The following is a 20,558-nucleotide window of genomic DNA, read 5'->3' on the forward strand; positions in this document are numbered from 1 at the left end:
CTCCGCCTGCAGTATCTAGGGGAAAGCGGGCTCGCATTGTCTTCCACCGCTCGCCCCAGGAAACATGATATCATTCTCAAACAAAGGCGGGAAAGCTGACAGATCTATTGAGATGGGTGTGACTACAGCACACACCTCGCTGCTCAGACCCTGTGGAAAAGGCAGTGACTGGCAGCTCTTCAGCACTGCACTGCCTGCACCGTCTGTGTTTATGGCTGATCTCTGCAGGCAACCGTTGTTCCTCTCGCGTTTGTGACTTAATGATGGTGGCTTGCTTTCTGTGTCAATAAGGTGTATGTTGCCACACAGAGAGCAGGAGAGGCAAGGAAAAATACTCAGAGTAACTGGGCTTCCTTTACTTCTCCATAATGCTTACAGCACCAGATATCTCCTTACAGGGAAGTCCTAGAAGTGATCCGAGGGCTAGAGATATTGAATAGCTGAACATGCAGCTAAACAATCAAAAAACTTAAGCCATTAAGTTGCTGGACAATATGCAGCCTATTACAGCAAAAGCTAGATGATAATACTTCCAAACAAGCATTCAACAGATTTCAAACACTTTTTTTTTTTTTTTTTTGGCCTGTGTTACTCTCTGATCTTTTACAGATGCCAGATCTCAGATCTCAAACTCATTTGTTCATGGTATCATTCCCTATTATCATGCTGCTAATCAAGATGATCTGGAAATTCTAAAGCAGGTCACACGGCAATGAGAACTTCTGCCTTTCCTTACTACTTTCTGGTTTTCATTGCAGCACAATCTGCAATTTTACAGCATATGAGTCTTTTACTGTGAGATGGACTGGAACAACATATGCATATCTGAACGAATAGTTAAGACTGAGTTAGGAGCCTAAGGATATTTGTGTGAGTTTTATTTGTCTTTTACAGCTTTTGCTTGGTATGTTACCAAGAAGAAAATGTCAAGGAAATCAAAATAAGAATCGAGAAAGAAATACTTAAATGCTGAGCAACTAAGAATCTGATGGGAAGAGTGCAGGCTTCTTAGGGATCTGACTGTGACAGCTTCAGCACAGCATCTGTAACATTACTGCTTCAAATACTATCAACTAAAGTTGCATTAGTGTAATCTCACTGTATACCTTTCTGCAGATGTTTCATGGCTAACATCTGACTTGCTACACTGATGACATTTGCTAATAATATAATTCTTTAGCTGTATTTTAAGTATTATTCATTGACCTTATACAATCTGCATTTTTCTGCCCTTTTTGTCTACTGACTTTCCTCTAAATTCCAGTTGTGGAATCTTATCTGAAAAATTGTCTAAAATCAGATACTGTGATACATAGAAACATGAACTTCTCCTGCTTCACAGCCAGTTCATGAAGTCGGTCACAGAAAAAGTCAATATTTAGTCTATATTTAGAGCAGATATTCTTTGGGAAAGAGATCTGTGGTTTGAAAGTGAGCTTTATGAAAAAGTTGATACCATTAATCAAAAGAAAAACCAGGCTGCAATGTGTGTATGTGTCAACAAATTACTTCAACAATTAAAAAGAGTTAGCAGAGTGTTGCTACGTGTTACTAAATCCTACCCAATGTGCTGGCCACAGTCCAAGACTGCTGCACAGAGCTAAGTGAAACTCACTGAAAAAAACACAAGTATTTAAAACAATAACGGTAAGAGCAGGAGTACAGATTAGGTAGTCATGTGTTTTGTCTGCACATTGTGTGAGAAACAAGAAAGGAGTATTGCAACTGAGATCGACTACAGATATTAAAGCAAAAGCTTACCTGAAATCATCAGACTGAATCCATAAAGAACTAGATGTGCTAAAGGGTCCATGCTCTCCAAAATATATCCATCCAGTTCTTACAGTCACTCATGGAGTATCCTTTTCTGGGGATAGATGTTTACTGGGTACTCTTCTCCTGCATGGTATGCTGTTCGCTAGTCATCAGCAAGAAACTGTAGCACTGGTGCAGGCTGGAACAGTCTCATTGCTGTCTGAGTACGGGGAATTTAAGTTCCTTTTTCCTGTTTCCTTTGTAGATTAGGATGGGAAAGGCAGGATCTTAAAGGCATTTTTTTTGTATCAGCAGAACTGCAGGGCAGTGCAAATCCCATCCATCCAGCAATACATCAAACCAGTTATCTGGAGCTGCTGGAGAAGCAGGGGACTGCCGTTAATCACAGTCAGCAAAATAGGAACAATGATGGCATCCTCCAGTAGGCGGGAGAGTGCAAGTAAAAAGTCCTCCCTCCACCTAGGTACAGTAGATGGAAAGTGTTATCCCCTTCTCAAAGTGCAGATCTAATTTCTTGGGGTGCTACCATCTTTTCCTCATTTGTTTAATCCACATGTAAGCTGCTGGCTGCAACACATCTCAGTACACAGTAATAAAAATGTGAAGTAAGCAGTAACAAAACTGAATCCACTATAAACCCAAGACAGCTGTTATCCAGCAAACTACACCATTAGCTCATCTGCTCTACTGGAAACAATTTTTCTCTGTGTTTCACAATTGGAAACAGACTGAAAATTTGTTGCAATAATGAATCGCACCCCATTGTGTCTTCAATGGGATCAAGATGCTACAATACTCAGGGGGGCCTCGAAACTGAGAAACTAAACAAAAACATAAGGAAAAAATACAAAGAAAATCACAAAAAAATTAATTACATAAATGGAAAGTCAGCACTCAACTATATAAACAGAATTGCAAATAAAGGGCAATCTTATTTACCACTTGGCTAAATATAACCCATGACAATGTAGCATTTGAAAGTCCTGGTTTCTGCCAAGATGCTAACACCCAGAATGACTTTTACAGAAGTATTGAAAAGCAAATGTTCAGCATCATTTTGGAAATGGGGTATGGGCTGATCCTACTTGGATTTGATTTCCTTAGGAAAACCTTTTAGCTTTTCGTGTATGTTTCACAGAGGAAGACCTTTTCACCCAAAATCTATTGTCATGTTGTGTAGGGTCTGGCTGAGCTGATTTTCCCATAGCAGCTCTCATGGTGCAGTGCTCTTGTCTTGGGGGTCAGAAAGGTGTTGATAGCACCCGTGCTGTGAGCACCACTGAGCAGTGCTCACACAGCACCAAGGCTCTTTCTAACATTCCTCCCACAGTGGGATGAGGGGCCCCCCCAACAGTGGTTTGGGGGGGCAGGAGCTTTGAGGGCGACATGACCAGGACAGCAGACCTGAACTGACCAAAGGGATATTCCATACCACATGATGTCTGCTCAACTATAAACTATAAAGGCAGAAAAATGAAGGGGGAGGAGGGGAGAGGCTACTCCTTTGTCCTCCAGAGCAACAGCTACATGTTTTGGAGCCTTGCTTCGTAGGAAGGGGCCAGACATCTCCTGGGGATAGGAAATAGAGAATAAATCTTTGGTTTTTTTTTTCTTTGCTTACACGCATGGCATTGCTTGGCATTGCTTTTCAGTTAAACTGCCTTTGTTTTGACCCACAAGGGTTTTGTCTCGGTCTGAATTTCCTTTCCCCTCGTGCCCTGCGGAGGAGGGAGGGCAGCGGAGCCGGTCCCCGGGCGCAGGCAGCACCTGGGCCTGTCCGCGTACCAGGGCAGCAGAGGTGGCCGGGGCTGGTCTGCTCGGCCTGGGGCAGAGCTGGAAGAGGAAGCAGAAAGGTTCAGGAGGATCAGAGAGTGTGAGAGGGTGACAGGCAGGTGGAGGCACACCCTGAGGCAAAGGCAGCAGGTTGTGTCCCACGGGGGGCAGAGGGTCCCCGGCGCCCTTGCTGCTGGGCCGATGGAGGGGACCTGAGAGAAATGGGAACAGGTCCCTGTTCAGGGAGGCAGGAGAAACCCCCCGCGTCCCCCACCTTCCCAGGCCCTTGCACTGGAACCTGAGGGCCAGGCGTAGGAGGACACTCATCAAAGTCCATCCAGGGCATTGCCCAGTGTGAGTTGGTCAGCCCCATGCATTAGGACTGTCTCTGTTAAGAAAAAAAGGAGGTTAACTGTTGTAGGAGATCCCGTCCTGAGGAGAACAGAGAGCCCCGGGCAGGATCCATCCCACAGGGGCCAGGGTTAGAGACTCTACCAGGAAACTCCCTGTCCTGGTACAGCCCTTGGGCCATTACCCACGACTGCTTATGCAGGTTGGCAGCAATGAGGTTGTGGGCAGAAGTCTGAAAGCAATCAAAAAGGACTTCAGGGCACTGGGGTGATTGATTGAAGGATCAGGAGCTCAGGTATAGTTTTCCTCAATCCCTTCAGTGACAGGGAAAAATACTGAAAGGAACAGGAAAGCAAGCCTGATTAACACGTGGCTCAGAGGCTGGTGCCACAGGAGGAATTTTGGCTTTTTTGATCACGGGGAGGTTTACATGGCATTGGGTCTGCTGGTGACAGATAGAGCTCAACTCTCTCAAAGGGGGAAAAGAATTCTTGCCCATGAGTTGGCAGAGCTCTGTGAGAGGGCTTTAAACCAGATTTGAAGGGGGAAGGGCATAAACCCAAGCTCACTAGAGATGAGCCGAGGGGCAGCACGCTGGTGTAGGGGGTGAAATCGACAGCTCAGCATCTACACCAATGCATGCAGCATGGGCAGCAAACAGGAGGAGATGGAAGCCGTTGTGCAGCAGAATAGCTATGACAAGGTCACCATCACAGAAACATGGTAGGATGACTCATACAACTGGAGTGTTTCAGTGGATGGTTGTAAGCTCTTCAGAAGGACTAGGCAGGGAAGTAGGGGCGGTGGTGTTGCTCTCTGTGTTAGGGAGTACCTGGACTGTATAGAGCTCAGTGGCTGGGATGGTAAGGTTGGATGCTTATGGATAAGGATGAAGGGGAAAGCCAAGAAGGCAGCTATCTGGGTGGGAGTCTGTTATAGACCACCCAACCAGGATGAACAGTCTGAGGTCCAAACACTCCTAAAAATCCATTTTGGACCTTAAAGGAGACAAACTATATTTACCTGGTTTGGTTCTTTGGTTTTTGAGAACATTTTCTTCTACTCTTAGACATGAAGAGGCAGTGATTATCCCCACTGCCTCTGTGTGTATAAGCCTGCTAGTATAGACCAGTCCAACATCTTAATACTTGGTGTATTACCAGACACTAAGTATTATCATAGTCACTATCTAGTGTTCTGCTGCTCATTTAATCTACTTCTAACATGGCCCACCCTCAATTTTTTTCAGCGTTTTTTGATTTACTGAAGGTTAGGGGGTTAAACAACTTCAGTCAAAGCTGCGGTTCTCCAGATTGTTGTTGTGAGGTGGGAGGTGGGAAAATGAATGCTCTTGATACTGATATTGCAGCATGTATAGCTGGCCAGGTCAGCTGTTCACTACTTTTTGTTAGAATCAGCTTGTGCCTACAGATCATTTCATCTGCCACGACAGGGAAGCTATCTCCAGGGTGAGATCAGACAGTGTAAATATGCAATACTCCACCCACACAAGAAGGTTGCAAAGACTTGCTGAAGCTGGGAGAGAGGAAATACATATTTACTCAAGTCAAAATTTGGTTGGGATAGCAGCCTTAGCAGGCTCATGTATTTGCTTCATGTTTAATTACAGAATTTCATTTTTGAAGAAAAAAAGAATACATTTAAGTACTCAGTTAATATGTAATAGGTGTTTAAGCTTAGATCTGTTTCTATTAGAAGGATTTTAGGTGCCATAGTTTGATTATTCCTCCCACTGATGTCAGAATTAACCACATGATAAGCTTTTCCTAGACTGTGGAATTTAAAGGATCTCACTCTTCTCCCCTATTCTTACTCATATTTAAGTGTATGTTATTAGAATATTAGTCTTTCTAAAAACAGGTCATATAAATTTTCTGTCTTGTGAACCACAAAAAATGTAGGATCTGATTATCCTGCTGATTACTAAATACCACAGAAGGGCAGCAGAATTTTCTATCGTCTCCACGAAGCAGCAATGATATCATAGCACCATGCCATGCGTGAGGCTATCGCTCTCTATCTAGTCCACAATTTATATTGACGGATCTACAAACAAGAGGATCCCAAATCTCAGTCTGCCCTCATCTTTAAACAGCAGAAGAATTGGAAAAAGCCATATGGCAAAAACAGGTTGCCAGTGAAAAAACAATGGGCTAAAAGTGAGGATAGCAGGAAGAGTAAAATATGATGCTGACTTACTCCAGCTTTTGCTGCATCTTGGGTTAATAGAGACTGCTGACTACTGGTCTGGCCAATCAATGTGGCACATGTTTTGGTGGGTATGGAGCTGTGTTTGAGCCTCATAGACTGTACCCTTTGTCTTTTCCAAAGACGCTTGGAAAGACAGAGAAAGGCTGTCCAACCCCATGCAATTTCTAAAGCTTTCCTCTCAGGACCATCAGTTTTGTTGGCTAACTCCTGATTGACACATATCAACATTCACATCTATCTTAGTACCCATCACAATAACACGCATGAATTTTTAAAGTAGTTACAGCAGGGAAACAAACTGTCCTTCAACATGTGAATATAACCCCAGCGTTAAACATGGCTTTTCATAACTCTGTTTGCTGAAGGCTAGTTCTAGGATACATCAAGTGCCCTGATCTCCTGACACCAGGCTTTCCTTTCTAGATAAGCAGCATGCTTGTCTCAAGGACAATCCACTCATACATGCTGTAGTGCATGGAAAATATGAGGAGGAAAAAGAAACAATGCCACTCTGCACTTCTTTAATCAGGTAGATGTGTTAGCAGAAAGCACATATCCTTTGGCAGTGTCTGGCTGTATTAGGCTTTTTGGAAAGAAGCCACTGCTTTGGCCTTGACACGATATTAATATGTGTTAGCAGGAGGCAGTAAAGGAACGTTAGGAATTATTACTCACCACAGTCAGCTAATGGGAAGCAGAGGCTCATAAATGACAAGAATTTAAGCTTCTTTTCTAAACAGATCCTGTTCTCCCCTACAGAGAAACCTATGTCACTGAGGCCAATCACAGCCCCTAAACCTTCTATTTTGGATAACGTGACTGAGAGGTAGCAGCCAGGTGGACAGTCAGAGGCCATGGGCTGCTGTTCATCTCAGCAGTCAGGATAATGACTGTCCCTACAGAATGCAGTGGCCGTGTAGAAACTGAGAGGATGTAAAGGTTTCTGCTGTACATAGCTGAAGGCAAGTCATACTAATGGGGAAGGGACAGCATGGAGGTCTGGTCATACTGTAATAGGTGGTCGTGAGAAACTTTAAGGTGGGCTAGAAAAGGTAACAGAGTCTGGGTTTTGTTGCTGCTCCTTCCCCTGACTTGGTGAAATGAAAGGGAATTTACTAATGAGGAAAGTTCAGCAGATGAACCAAAACGAGAGTGCCTTAGGGCCTGTGTACCAGTGAAGTCATAGGGAAGGACTTCGGGCCCCTTGATCTGTACTCTGGAAACTTCTACTTTGTAAGTCACTTGTATTTTGCTGAAATAGGCTTAATTTAGATTTTAGAATAACCTGTTGTCAGCAGAATGACAAAATAATAACTTTTATTACCCAATTCTTTGCTGACAAAAGGGACCCAGACTACATGAAAGAAGTGCTTGGAGAAAAAAAATGTGTGAAAGTGAACTTAAGAGCCAGTAACTGTAATGGCCACTGATGATGTCGAACACATATATGAACTCACATGAGTGAGAAGGAAGCAAGCTATGATGTCCCACTTAGTTTGTATTAAAAGGACAAAACTGCATTGTTGTTGTCATTGTTTTCTGAGCCCATTTTTTTTTTGTACTTTAGAGGATATCTACTCTGTCTTTTAGAAGATCTGCTGAAGTGGGTGATTTTGAACATACGCTACATTAGCCCCAAATCAAGCTTTTCTTTCTCTGCCAAGATTGGATCAGGTTCTGGGAGCACAAGCAGAAGTGATGTTAACACTCCTGCTGTCCCTAAGTCAAAAGAAACTGTGCATGTGTGACTCTCCTATATCAGTACAAGTTTTAGCCAATTGCTAGTGTGACATAATTTTCACTAGAAGTGTGAAAGACATGCACGTCTCATCTTAAAGTGAGGTTAAAATGTAGATTTGCATATAGGTAAAGAACTTCATTAACTTTCAGCTCAAGAATCCTAAAAGATCATTAAATACATCAAGCTTGAATGCAAGTCCATGACTTTAAACACCTCTTCATTTAATTTGGAAGGAAAAGAAAGAACAGTAAGGATACTGAAAATCTGAAGGCATTATTTGGAATTTTGTCTCCAATGCATAACTGTTAGGGTGACTGATAATACTGACAATTTCCGCTATAATGGTTACTTCCTGTCTAATTTTCAGAGGTGCTGAGTCTCCCTCACTCTTCTTGAAACAGTATTTGCAGGCAAACGCATGTTTGTGTGTTGGAGACAGAGGTCTTGCACCTTACTTGTCCTTTGCTGCCCAGTCACTTTAGATGAGCATAGCTTTGGAAAGATGGCTTTACAAGAGGGAACAAGAACAGATCATTTTATGTTTCTGGATTTCTTTCTTTCTTTTTTTTTTTTATGTGGGAGGCTTGTTCATCTAGTCCTCCTTCTTGAAAGAAGAACCTGCTGGAGTATTCTGCAAGTCAGAGCAAGGAACATTTCCTCCTCTACTGCAAACTTCTCTCTGTCCCAAAGAATGATTGATCCAAGCTGGAATTTGAATTCAGATCATCTCTGCAGTTATGAAATGCTTAAAGGTTTCCTTCCTCTTTACCAAAGAGGAAAAACATTACAACTGTTTTGTTTGGGAGTAATTCAGTTCCCTTCCCAGTGATTAACCTGCATTTCACAGGATTGCTCTGGCTGGAGTTGTCACCTGCAATACACACCGTGTTCAGCCTTCAGCTGACATTCACCGTTGTGCATGCGTTCCAGACAATGTCAACTTTATGATCTTTCAGAATTGAGCCTTTTTTCGCTTCACGTCATTGTGATGTCCGCTACACCCAGATGCCTTATCACTATGTGACATGTTTCCAAGGGGTTCACTCAAAGCAGATCCTCTGCAGAACTATTACAAAGGAAGCATTTTAGTATCTTTCTCCTCAAAATAAGATATTCTTATGGCTAGTGCCTCATCATAAGGTCTGCCTTATGCCTTGTACTTTTGTTTTACACTTGCAGGAGAAAAACAGGAGTGTACTGAAAGACTTTGCAACCACTTCACTTTGGAAACATATCCGCTCAACTGTGGAACAGCACATTAACAGCACAAGAAGCACAAGCACTAAAGTCATCAGGCAGAAAGAACGAAAAAAGAATCTCAGTGTTCTGCCCATCTGGAATTTCTGCCAGGAATGCTGCATGTTGTTTTCTAGGCTCGCTAAACCCAAGGGAAAAATCGACTCATTTTGAAAGAAAAATAAGGGGGGTTTTATCACAATGAAAAGCAATAAAGGTAAGATGAAGCAGGAGGACCAACAAAAAGGTTAACTCTTGCCTGCAGCAAAAATACAGTTTGCCTGAAGATATGACAATGTCCTTGAATACGGGAACAAGGTAGGTGCAGCACTGTCCAGTTATGAGCCAGGAATAGCGACAGTTATTCCTGTGTTCATCTTCATGAAAAGCACAAACATAGAAGTAACAGAACCTCTGGTTGAAGATTTTGAAACAGAAATGCTTATTTCTATGCAGCGTGGCCATGAAGTAGGGTTTGGAGTAACAGACACTATCAATCCTGGTATCCTAATACCTCAGGACAGGCCTGGATGGTCTTGAACCTGATCTTCCCTTACTGTTGGCAGACCTTCCTTCTCTTGGTCCCAGACTTTGTCTTCTGCAACTTGGGCACTGGCACTGGAGCCCTTGCTGGTGAAGACTGAGGCAAAAAAGTCAAGTACCTCAGCCTTCTCCATGTCCCTCACAATCAGGTCTCCTGGTTCCCTCTGGAGAGGGCTTACGTCTTCCCTAGCCTTCCTTTTAACACTGTAGAAGTTTTATGTGTTACCCTTGATGTCCCTGGCCAGATTTAATTCTATCTGGGCTTTACCTCTTACAACCTGATCCCCAGCTGCTCAGACAACTTCTTTGTATTCCTCCCAGGATACCTGCCCTTGCTTCCACTCCCTGTAGGCTTTCTTTTTGCATCTAAGTGTGTGCCCAAGTTCTCCTTGTTCATGCATGCAGGCCTCCAGGCATTCTTGCTTGCCTTCCTCTTTTTTGGGACACATTGCTCCTGGGCTTGGAGAAGGTGGTCCTTGAATATTGAACAGCTTTCCTGGGCACCTCAGTTCAGCCCTACTGAGACAGATGAGCAGAAAAGGTTTTAAATTTCTCCACCCCACAGGTGCTGCCACTTAATTTAATACCTTCTCAGTTTGAAGTTATAGCATAAAATGGATAAAAATTGCCTGGCTAGAGAGACCTGTATACTCAATTAGTGTCTTCAAAGACACACAGGAGCTTCAAAGAAAAAATGCTATGTGCTTGTTACTTAAACTTGTACTAAAAAAAAAAAAAAAAGTACAAGTAAAGGTTAAATAAAAGCTTAGTTTCACTGAGGCTTTAGGAACTAGATATGGGTACCATCTACTCAAGTCACTACTGGGAATGAGTTCTTCATCTCCTGCCGGGAGACTAAACACCTCCGGCGTAGCTCAACGTGTAGAATCCACACAGTTCTTTCCAGCCACGGGTACCATGACCATGATCCAGGATCACAAGGATGAACTGTTAAAAGATGGAATGATTGATGAGATTCTCAGACAGAAGCAGCTCATCTGGACATCCTTCAACAGAACAAGGAGAAGAACAGCAAGGTGGAGAGAGGGCTTCCATGACAGGAACATCCTGGGGAACACAACAAAAACCTGTAAACTTTACTGTGCTATCTTACAGAAAATCTACTGAGGAATAAAACCACCCCCTTCCCACAGTGAAAGTGAATTTAAGGCAATCTGTTTATTCAGTCTGCAGCTTTTTTTCCATTGTTCATTAAAATATATTATTGCAGCAAAAGTGGAATTCAGGAGGCAATCTCTCCTGCTGATGGTTTGATTGGTGAGAATATTCGACTTTAACTTTATCTAAGCAAATAATGGTCTCTCTCTGGAATAGCTGAAACTTTGACAGGAAGGAAGAGACATTAGTGGGAATTTCCCCTAGATAACAGTCCTTGGTTTATAGAAATCCTGTTCCATTATACAGACATAAATATACAGAGCAGCAGCATTTACTGTGCTGAATTTGGAAGCATGGTGCTCTCTGCAAGACTCTTCAATAGTTTTGTTTTATATACCTCTTTATACTCAAAATGACAACCACAGATTTGGAGAAATTTAGTGACAAAAATACGGAACTTCCATTTTAACAGACTCCGCACATTTTCTCATTATTTGTCTACTCCAGTTCTATAAAGTGATGCATATAGTCTACTTCTTCTTCAGAAAACTTCTCTAAGAGGGTAGAACAAGTATAAATTCAGACTATGATGGTTTTAATTTTTTCCTTTTTTTGTAAAAGGCTAAATTACTGTCTGGCTAAAATTCCTATCTCTTGTCAACTGCGCTTTTTTCTCTTTGATCAGGACTAGCTCACAACATACCAAGTGAACAAAATTATCAATGGGTAGTTGATCATTACATTACATGTAGGATGCAAGGGAAACATATAGATGGAAATTTTGTTTTATGTAAACATTTCCTGAAATTTCTGTATCACAGAGTGCATTTCTATTTCTGTATCAGTCCTGGTTTTGTTCTACATCAGATTTGTTTCTATGTATTTTTGTCAAAGCAAAAAAATTACATTGGAGCTTGAAACCCGAGGCAAAAAAAAGCATTGCAGAAAACACAAGTAATTTTCCACTATTTCCTTTATTGGTGAATACTATAAAAGTGCTCCACACAAGGTCAGTATTAGCTGTGTTTCACTACTTTTTATTATAGTTCTTGCTTTATAATTACATTAAAAGAATACAAACTGGGGAAGTTAATCAGTTCTCCACGGGGAATTGTATATCTACTGACAGACGCAAAGTACCTTCGCTTTTACTATAAGACTTTATACCATGAAGCTATTCTGACTTAAAAGTGTGCTCGTCACCCTTAGAAGTTTTCCTTACTTCTTATCAATTGCTACTTAAATAGGGATCCGATGGTGATATTAGCATTTGTCTTATTATACACTTCATTTAAGATAATGCTTGTAAGAGCCTGTCAGGCAGTCCTCATTCAAGGCAAACTCCTATTCTGTTTGGCAGGGATAAGATTACAAGACAATCAGAGATTCGTTGTGTAGAGCAGACTCGAGTTCCACCTCTGAGATGCAATCCAGCAGACTGGGCCTCAGGGAACTGTTCCATTGATCTTACGCTCATTGTGCGGTGTCTCCTTATTTCTACAGTTTCTAAAATTCAGAAATTTATTTCTAAAAGTTTTAAATTTTGCAAAAGGAAGGATACTAGTAAAATATGTGACTTCTAAAAACCTGGAAAAATACTTTCAAGAACATCTGTCACTGTAGTGGTGAGCAAATGAGATCAGGAGTCCAGCTTTCCATGCTGCCTGTGCACATCTCTCATTGTTGGTCCATTGGGGCAGGAAGGAAGTGCCTGGGTTCAGTTCTTGGTGTTCTGTAAAGCTTCTATGAGAGCTTTGTTGTATTCTGTGACCAGCTTTCTCACGTTCTTCATTATTGGCTGGTAGTCACTCTCCTGACTTTTTGTTGCTATGACTGATTGAAAGAATTAAGGAAACAAACTGCCAGTATAAATATTAGCATAATTAGAGATCACAAGGGAACCAAAATATAGTAAGTTTCCTTCTGTGAAAACTGTCAAGGGCTGGAATAATGGAAAAAACTCAAACTGAGTCTAAAAGATTTACATCAATTTGCCAGATGCTATCTCATGTCAAGCATGGAAAAAAAAGGAGATTACATACCTGAGTCTGTTTTGCTTTTAAATATATAGGCTGTGGATCCCTTGCAGAAGAATCTGCTGTTTGTTACACGGCAAACAAAACAAGTTAAAGGCACTCAGCTATTCACAGCCACACAGTTTAGAACTACAGAAGTCCCAGTCCAAGAAAGCAGGACCTTTCTTCCCACTGGCCCAAGCAGACACAAAACTCCACATAAGGGCCTGCACTTTCACAGGTAATAAATACGTCGCAGTAAATTAGGTGGTACTTTTAATATCCTGATCAACTTTTTATCTTTATTTGTTTTAGAATTTTCTTGTTTAGAAAAAAAATAGGATCTAAGATTCTGGCCTTAACAAAACATTTCCTTAGAAATGACTTTATGCCTTCATAGAGGAGGTGGATCAAATTGCATTACGTTGTCCAAGACATTTTTCAGACTTTTTTTCTAAGACTTTGACCACTTACCAGATAGCAGAAATGGGATATTTGGTATATGAAAAAGACAGTGCTATACACCGACCAATTTTTTCCCTGATGGGTAGGCTATGATAGAATTGCTTGAAATGTATACCTGTGCCATTTTCTGAGACATGTATCCATGTCCATTGTCCAACAAAGAACACTGGATGATATGGTCTAGCTTTGCTGCTACTTCTACAAATTACATTTGTACCGTAATTATTTAATAGTGATTTTATGCATCTTTGAGATTTCAGAATTTTGTTTCCTAGATAATTTTAAAGAAGTGAATTTATTGTAGTGAGTTGAAAGTCCCTAGAATGGAAAATAAAAGTGCAACCATACTCTACAACAGCACAAGGTAAGAGCAACCATCGATTCTAACTTCACTTCCTAATTTCAAAAGCTGCATTATGAAAGTCACTTGCAGCAAGTCGGACTTTGCTGGTATTTTGGAATTTGTATGATTAGTATAACATAACTCCTTAATTAGCATCACATAATGACAGATTCCCCCATCCCTGCCCATTTTGAAGCATCTCCTTGTCATATTTTACCACATTTATGTGATTTTTTTCCCCAATAAGCAAGTCCTCTTTTATTTAATAGGAAATGCATTAAATGTATACAATTTGTTGCTTACTGTCATTGATATTTCTGGTGTTTTAAAACTGCAAAATACAATGTAAAGTCACCATGGTATACAGATTTTCAAATGACTCTACACTTGCCAGATAATTTCAGACGTGTCTGGACAGACATGAAGATGATCTTTGTATGAAATGTAATGTCAAAACTGACCCAACAGGAAAAACTCAAGACTGCAAGACAAATCTTATGCTTTAGGACCCCATAAAATTGTTTCAGACAACACATGGGAGTTTTGCTATATATAATACCTATCAGATAACCAGACACTGGCAAACCATCACCTTTCCCCTGCTCCCCTGTCTCCTGCTCCTCATTCCGTCCTGTCTTATTCTGCTGGAGGAAACAGACTTCTTCCTCAATTAATAGTGTGTGAATTTCACTGTATTTCTTAAAGAAAAGGATACATTCCTTCATCATAAAGTTATTTTGCTCATGGTGCTGCCACTTCCTCTCCAAATTTGTAAGCTGAAAACATAAAAAGAGCCAGAAATGAAAGCGATAACGACACACATAGTTTATACAAGGAATATCCTAAAAACGTATCAATTCCTTGTATTTTACCACCTAGTAAGTTATTACACAGAAAACTCACAGAAATAAGAAACAATAGCAAAATGATTTTTAAACCTGCCAGTGATTAACCCATATATAACTTAGCAATTAAACCATCTATTTTTATTAAAGCATTGCAAGCAACTGCAGTGGTATATGGAAAAAAAAAAAAATCAGAGGAGGGTTCAAGATTTGTCATATAGGGAAATGTGTAAGCAACTCATAAGTAAAAAGGTGAACAGTGCAGGGAGATATTAATTCTCACTATACTTCATATAATTTAAATAATCTCTTCGTAAAATCAGTAAGATCTAAAATCACCAATGATACAACATTTCCTGACACTGCCTTCGACTTTGAGCTATACAGAAGAAACTTCCTTACTTCCATAGTCAAGTTTCCTGCCTGATGCCAGAAGCTGCGATAAGAAGAGAGCTGCAGCAAGAAGATTGTGGGAGTGTGGGTTAAGTGCTGGCACTTCTTCAATACTTTCAGCATCAACAGGAAACTAATGTGGACATTGTATCGATGGCTGCTTCCTTACAATACTACTTCGTATTTGTTTTTCTGATCCTACTGTTCAAAGTTCTGCATTTCAAGATATGCAGATGTTATTTTTAAATGCAAAACCTGAAAATCATTGAGGCTAAACTTGCAGTGGAAAGTAAGGTAATGAATCAGGAAAATATTGCAACATTTTATTTAAAAGCTTTTTCTTAAGCTAGAAACATGAAAATAGTTGCTCTATCACTCAAAAGAAATCTCACAGTTAAGAATCAGTCATTTATTTACAAGATATTATATTTCTGACCAATTATAATTTTTACTGCCCCTTTTGTAGATGTTGCTATATTTAATACAGCTGGTAAAGAAGCCTAGGTTTAAAATATTGTCAGATATATATAAAAGGAACTATTCAGTGCATTTTTATAGTAACTCCTCGAAGGCCCCAACTCATACAGTTCACTGCTTGCAAAATTGCCTAAAACCTCACGATGCATAAATGCCATTTGTGTTTCAAAATGCCTGATGCATGTCAGCTAATCTTTTCAGACATACCTTTATTCATCATGACATTTACACTCATGATGCCAAAAGCAGAGTAACAAATCCTTTGTGCACACACTGAAATAGAACTGTCACAGCTTAATGGACTGAAGAAATGCCGTACTTTACATAAACTTTTAGCAACATTAGAGTTTATAAACTCTTATTTCCCAAATCAGTTTTGAAACGTAAATATAGTTTCTTGGCTTTAAATAAGTGTGAAAAAACCCTAAAACTTCAGTGGTCTGCAAGGAGCAGAAGGATTGGCAGAAGGGAAATGGAATTAAAAGGACATGTTGCAAGAAAAAAAAAAATCACTACAGTTTTAAAAGCAAAAGGAATCTTGTCTAATTAGTAGTGACTTTTTTTTTTTTCCCTGTGGTTTCTTTCTAATTTTGAAACTCCTCAAGCAAAGGGCAAAAAGAGGAAGAGTTCCGAGCAAGATTAATACAAACACTTAAACAAAAGATTCGCAGTTTTAAAGCTCACAAAAACCTCAGCCTAGTAGCTGAAATTCAAAGCTTACAAGAAATTTCTTGGCACAATATTACCTTTTGTTTAAAAAAAAAAAAAAGTTTGAAAACTCCCCAAGAAGGAATAAGCTGATTCCAACCATGCATTGCTTCATGTGTATGAGAAAAGTGACAAGAAAAAACCGAAGATATAATATGTAGCTTGAGCTATACCTGAGAATGTGTCTCATTCTCTTGCAGCTCTCTTTTGAGTGTCTCATACTCTGTATTCAAGTGATCCATTATTTTCTTGAAAGCATGGCTATGTTTTGTTAATTTTTCTTTGTCATCCTGGAGTCTCTAATCAGGAAAAAAACAACACAAACTGATTAATGGATGAGTTAATTTGCTGTGGACTACAGGCAAACTATTTTAATTCGGCTTTCAAGATGCTATTTTTTCCTCCTTTCAGAACAAGATCATATGCATAAAGAAGTCACAAGGCTTTTCTCTAGCTCTACCCTAAAGATAACATTCAATGGTTATGACCAAATTGTAGGCTTGGACCATCCATGCTGATGTGCTCTAGACAGAGTTTGTCTTAGAGCAAATACAGTGCAGGATAGATTTTTATTTGTTTTATTTATTTTTATTTTTTGTTTGGGTTCCATGGTTAGATTGCTAAATTCAAACTTCTGGGCAGTCATAAGTTACAGTGGAAAAGTTCAGATGAATGAATAAAATAGGTGGGAAATTTTGTGGAAGGAAGTTATCAGAAGGGATAGCTTGCTCTATGTACCCTGGTCACATATATAAGTCACAGGAAAAGGGGAGTGGGAATAGGACAGGTGTACGCCCCTTTCATTCAGGCTTGTACCTGGTTTAGGGTTTCAGATCTCCACCCACCAGGGGCAGCAGGTTTCAAACCATTACAGTCACATATATAAGCAGAGAACCATTTGGATTAATTTGCACTGGTGTGCAAGTCCAGTTTCCAGCTGTCACTTGGGATACCGGTCATAGGTCCTGGTGCCCCTGCACTAGGTGGTCAAAACCATGTAACTTCTGAATAATCCAAGGCTTCATGCATTACCTTTTTCTTCTCTTCTCCTGATGCTTTCAGAGCTGGCAAATCATTATAGACCTCCAAATCAATTTTTGTTTGTTCAATTTTGTCTTTCAGAGAAGCCAGTTCATCAACCATCTTGCCTTCCAAGAGTTCCATCTTCTGCAGGTCCATCTGCAGTTGTTGGCTCTCTAGATCACCAGATACACAATCTCTAAGTAACATTACTTTTTATTTCTTAATACATTGCCCAGTACATAAACATTTATGCTATACTTAAGCAATACAAACAGCTCTTGCATATCTTTCTGATTTTGATATTAATGGGAATGTTAATGTTAATTAAACAAAAAAACTGATCTTCACAATCATCTCTTAAGACGGACTCCTGTATTATAATTACTGTATTACACTCGATAAGCAAAGAAATGAAAATGTATTGATTTTCTATATCACAGTGTGGCATTTCTGTTGTTAAAGTTGTTTGCAGCATTCATCAATTTAAAGTCTTAAAGCAGTGGTGATACCTTACAAGAAGCTGACTGCAATAATGCAGGTAATTGAAAAAATGCTTTTGTTAATATTTTAGTATCATGTTTTTATTTATGTTGCTTGTATATGATAAGGCAGTTGGGCAGTTTTACAAGAGTAAATAGGCAAATTTGCTTTAAACATTCACTCTGTACAGGAAAACTCTTCTGTATCTCCACAGAATAAGAACTGTTGTAGCTTACAAAATGAGCATGTGCTACAATATACAGCACTTACTTCTGACAATCCATTAAAAAGAAACAAAAGAGCTATAGTTAATTAAAGAAGTTAGAAGTCTGGATGGATTCTTTTATCAAGAGAGATGTAAAGACTGAAACTGTCCAGACATGAGACGCTTAAGAGGGGACACAGTAAAGATACAAAAAATAAAAAACACAGTTTTATCTGGTTTTGAGAATAACTTCTCCACCCTGACTGTGAAAGTTCTAGATGTGACTAGACTTGGTTTTTTTTGATGATTTTCTGATCTGCAGCCTTGTAACTGTATTTTCTTCATGTTCCTGAACACTTAAGTACATGGCTACATAAGATTATGTTTCAGAGCTGTGTCTAACTCAGAACAGTGATACAAATAATGCATTTTCTTCTGCATTCTAAAGTATCAGGCAAAGCAGAGTCCTGGGAGGGATGAGACAACACAGAAACTTCTATTGGCATAGACAGTATGTTTTGCTCACACACTCAGATTTGTGGCCATCACCTGGAAAAAGAGTAGGAAATTTCCTCCCCCAGCTTAACCAAGACAGTACAGATATTTGTGGCAGAAGGAAGTAGATGTGCTATTATGTCAAAGGGAGAGCTTGTTTTTCCAGAAACTGTGGCTATGGTTTCCTTAGTGGAATTACTTTGGGAAAATGTCAGCTGATCAAAACCCTGTCATGGTAAGACTTTGGTAGTCATCTCTTCTCTCGTGTATTTATGCCATACATTAATTTTTTAGAGTAAAATACTGGCTTTAATCAACATTTCTGGTTTATTACAGAGTGCTTCGGTGATTTCTTTAGGAATCTTGAAAAAAAATCCCAAGGCAAGACAAGATTTCTGTGTACAATGTGTAATTATCCTGAGGAACACAACCCCATAAGGTAAGATTGAAAGAGTCCTGTACGTGCAAAGAGCATTTATATAAATAGGAAAAATATGCATACCAGTAAGAAGAAATGTTTAAAATCAAAAGTTTTGGAACTGTACTGCATAGCTTTGATTCAATTTTTATGCTGCCTTCCACCCTAAAAAGCTTAAAAACACTTTCCCTGTGTTTAGAATGTTTCACAACTGCCCATAGTTTCATTTTGAATTTCCTGGTATTGGTCAGTATCAGGTTCTAAAACACGACTGAACAGACCACAGCTTTACTTCTCTTGTTCTTATGGCACTGTAATTTAAAGACAGACAAATGCTTAAGGACCTCAAAATATTAAAACCAGTAAAAAGTAGAATTATAAACCCAAACCAATTCAAATTGGTGAGAAACAGCAGAAAACTTTAGATTTTCTTAAGCATTAATTCAGGCTTAATCACAGCATTTTCTCTTTTTATATTGTTGTTCTAATATTTATATACTGTTATTTTTAAATAATACATATTTGACTAACTGGGATTTACTTTATGTGTAAAGAGTACTAACAATATAAATACCAAAAATCCAGAAAGAATTCTTTGACTATTCCATCTATAAACTGATAAAAATGATATGGTGAGACAGCAATGGACTATTCCTATTCATTCATAATTTCTGAAAAAAGGGCAGAAACCGGAGGGGGTGAATTATATCCGTATCCAGCAACAGCCTCAACGAAAAACCTCAGAAGTAAAAAACCTCAGAACTTCTCTAGGGGAAGAGACAGGAAGAGGATGCAGCCCAGTTCCTTCTGATACGCCATGAAATTGCAGCGTTTAGCTCGCAGTGTGTACACAGTAGCAAACTCTCAGACCAAACTACAGTGACCCAGGGAAATGTTTTTGGGAAACTATGCCATCAGCACTTTTGTTTACTCTTGATGGTTTCCTTTTCTTCTTTTTCTTTTTTTTTTTTTTTTAAGGGTTCTGCTGGTGGAGTTTTTATATCTTTGTTATGGCAATGTAATATGGAAATCCAGATTTTAATCACAAAAGAATCCTGAGGATGACTGTGCTACAACTCAAGGGTTAGGAAAAACTTCAACTGTGCAAACGGAACATTCACTGCATTTCTGAAAGAATTTTAAGTTGTATTTACAGTATCTGGAACTCATTGCTTTCCGAAGTTTACTTATGAAGCATTTAAATCATGTCCTGAGAATTATGTACTGTAAATTCCTTCTCTCTCCTTGTGAAGAAAGAAGTATGTCTTGCAATGATGTCCCCATAGCACTATGTGCTTCCACATCACCCTTATATTGTAAAGTAATAAGAATTGATGCTTACATGAAAGAACAAAAAGTCGCATTTGAACCTCTAGTCTACTGCCTAGCTTTTTGAACTATGCTAGGACTGCAAAATGACTATTTGCAGACAAGCGAATACTAAATGTTAAAAACCACAACAGAACAGTTTCTGTAATATTTTGTGTGTAACAACTTATTTGCACATAACTACTTTGAAGTTACAACACAAGCTCCTCTTTTGAAAACCACTACCATGTACAGCATGTAATAGCCTTCGAACAAAATGATTTATGGCTTATAATTCCTGCCCATTCCTTTGAGCCAAACAAACAAGGAAAGGCTTGCTGAACCAATAATGATATTGGCAAAGACTTAAAATCATGAGAACAATTCCTCTATAAACAGTGCTAATAAAGAACTAAATAGATGCTAGTTATGGAAATGAAAGAAGAATACTGTCTGCTTTTTTTGAAATGACTGGCAAGATCCTGCAGATTCTTATATTTAAGTATTTGGGTATTTTCAAAATGAAGTCAAAAAGAGTATTCTTTTTGCAGAATCAAAACCTGAGAATCTGAGAGATATTCACTGTTGTCCATAGAATCCTTTAGGTTGGAA

General features: G+C 39.4%; 1 protein-coding gene across 1 annotated transcript in view; it reads right to left on the bottom strand.

Annotated features, from left to right (window-relative positions):
- LOC103781482 (angiopoietin-1 receptor-like) overlaps nucleotides 1-17,196 on the bottom strand; it is a 39,983-nt gene extending 22,787 nt beyond the window's left edge. Inside the window, 3 exon segments of the mRNA XM_008949201.1 lie at nucleotides 14,154-14,370; nucleotides 16,191-16,316; nucleotides 17,050-17,196. Of these exon segments, the coding sequence (XP_008947449.1) occupies nucleotides 14,154-14,370; nucleotides 16,191-16,316; nucleotides 17,050-17,196 (490 nt within the window).
- Between the last annotated feature and the right edge of the window lie 3,362 nt (nucleotides 17,197-20,558).

The sequence above is a fragment of the Merops nubicus genome, unplaced genomic scaffold (genome assembly GCF_000691845.1).
Source record: "Merops nubicus isolate BGI_N331 unplaced genomic scaffold, ASM69184v1 scaffold33921, whole genome shotgun sequence".
In the NCBI taxonomy this organism is placed as follows: Eukaryota; Metazoa; Chordata; class Aves; order Coraciiformes; family Meropidae; genus Merops; species Merops nubicus.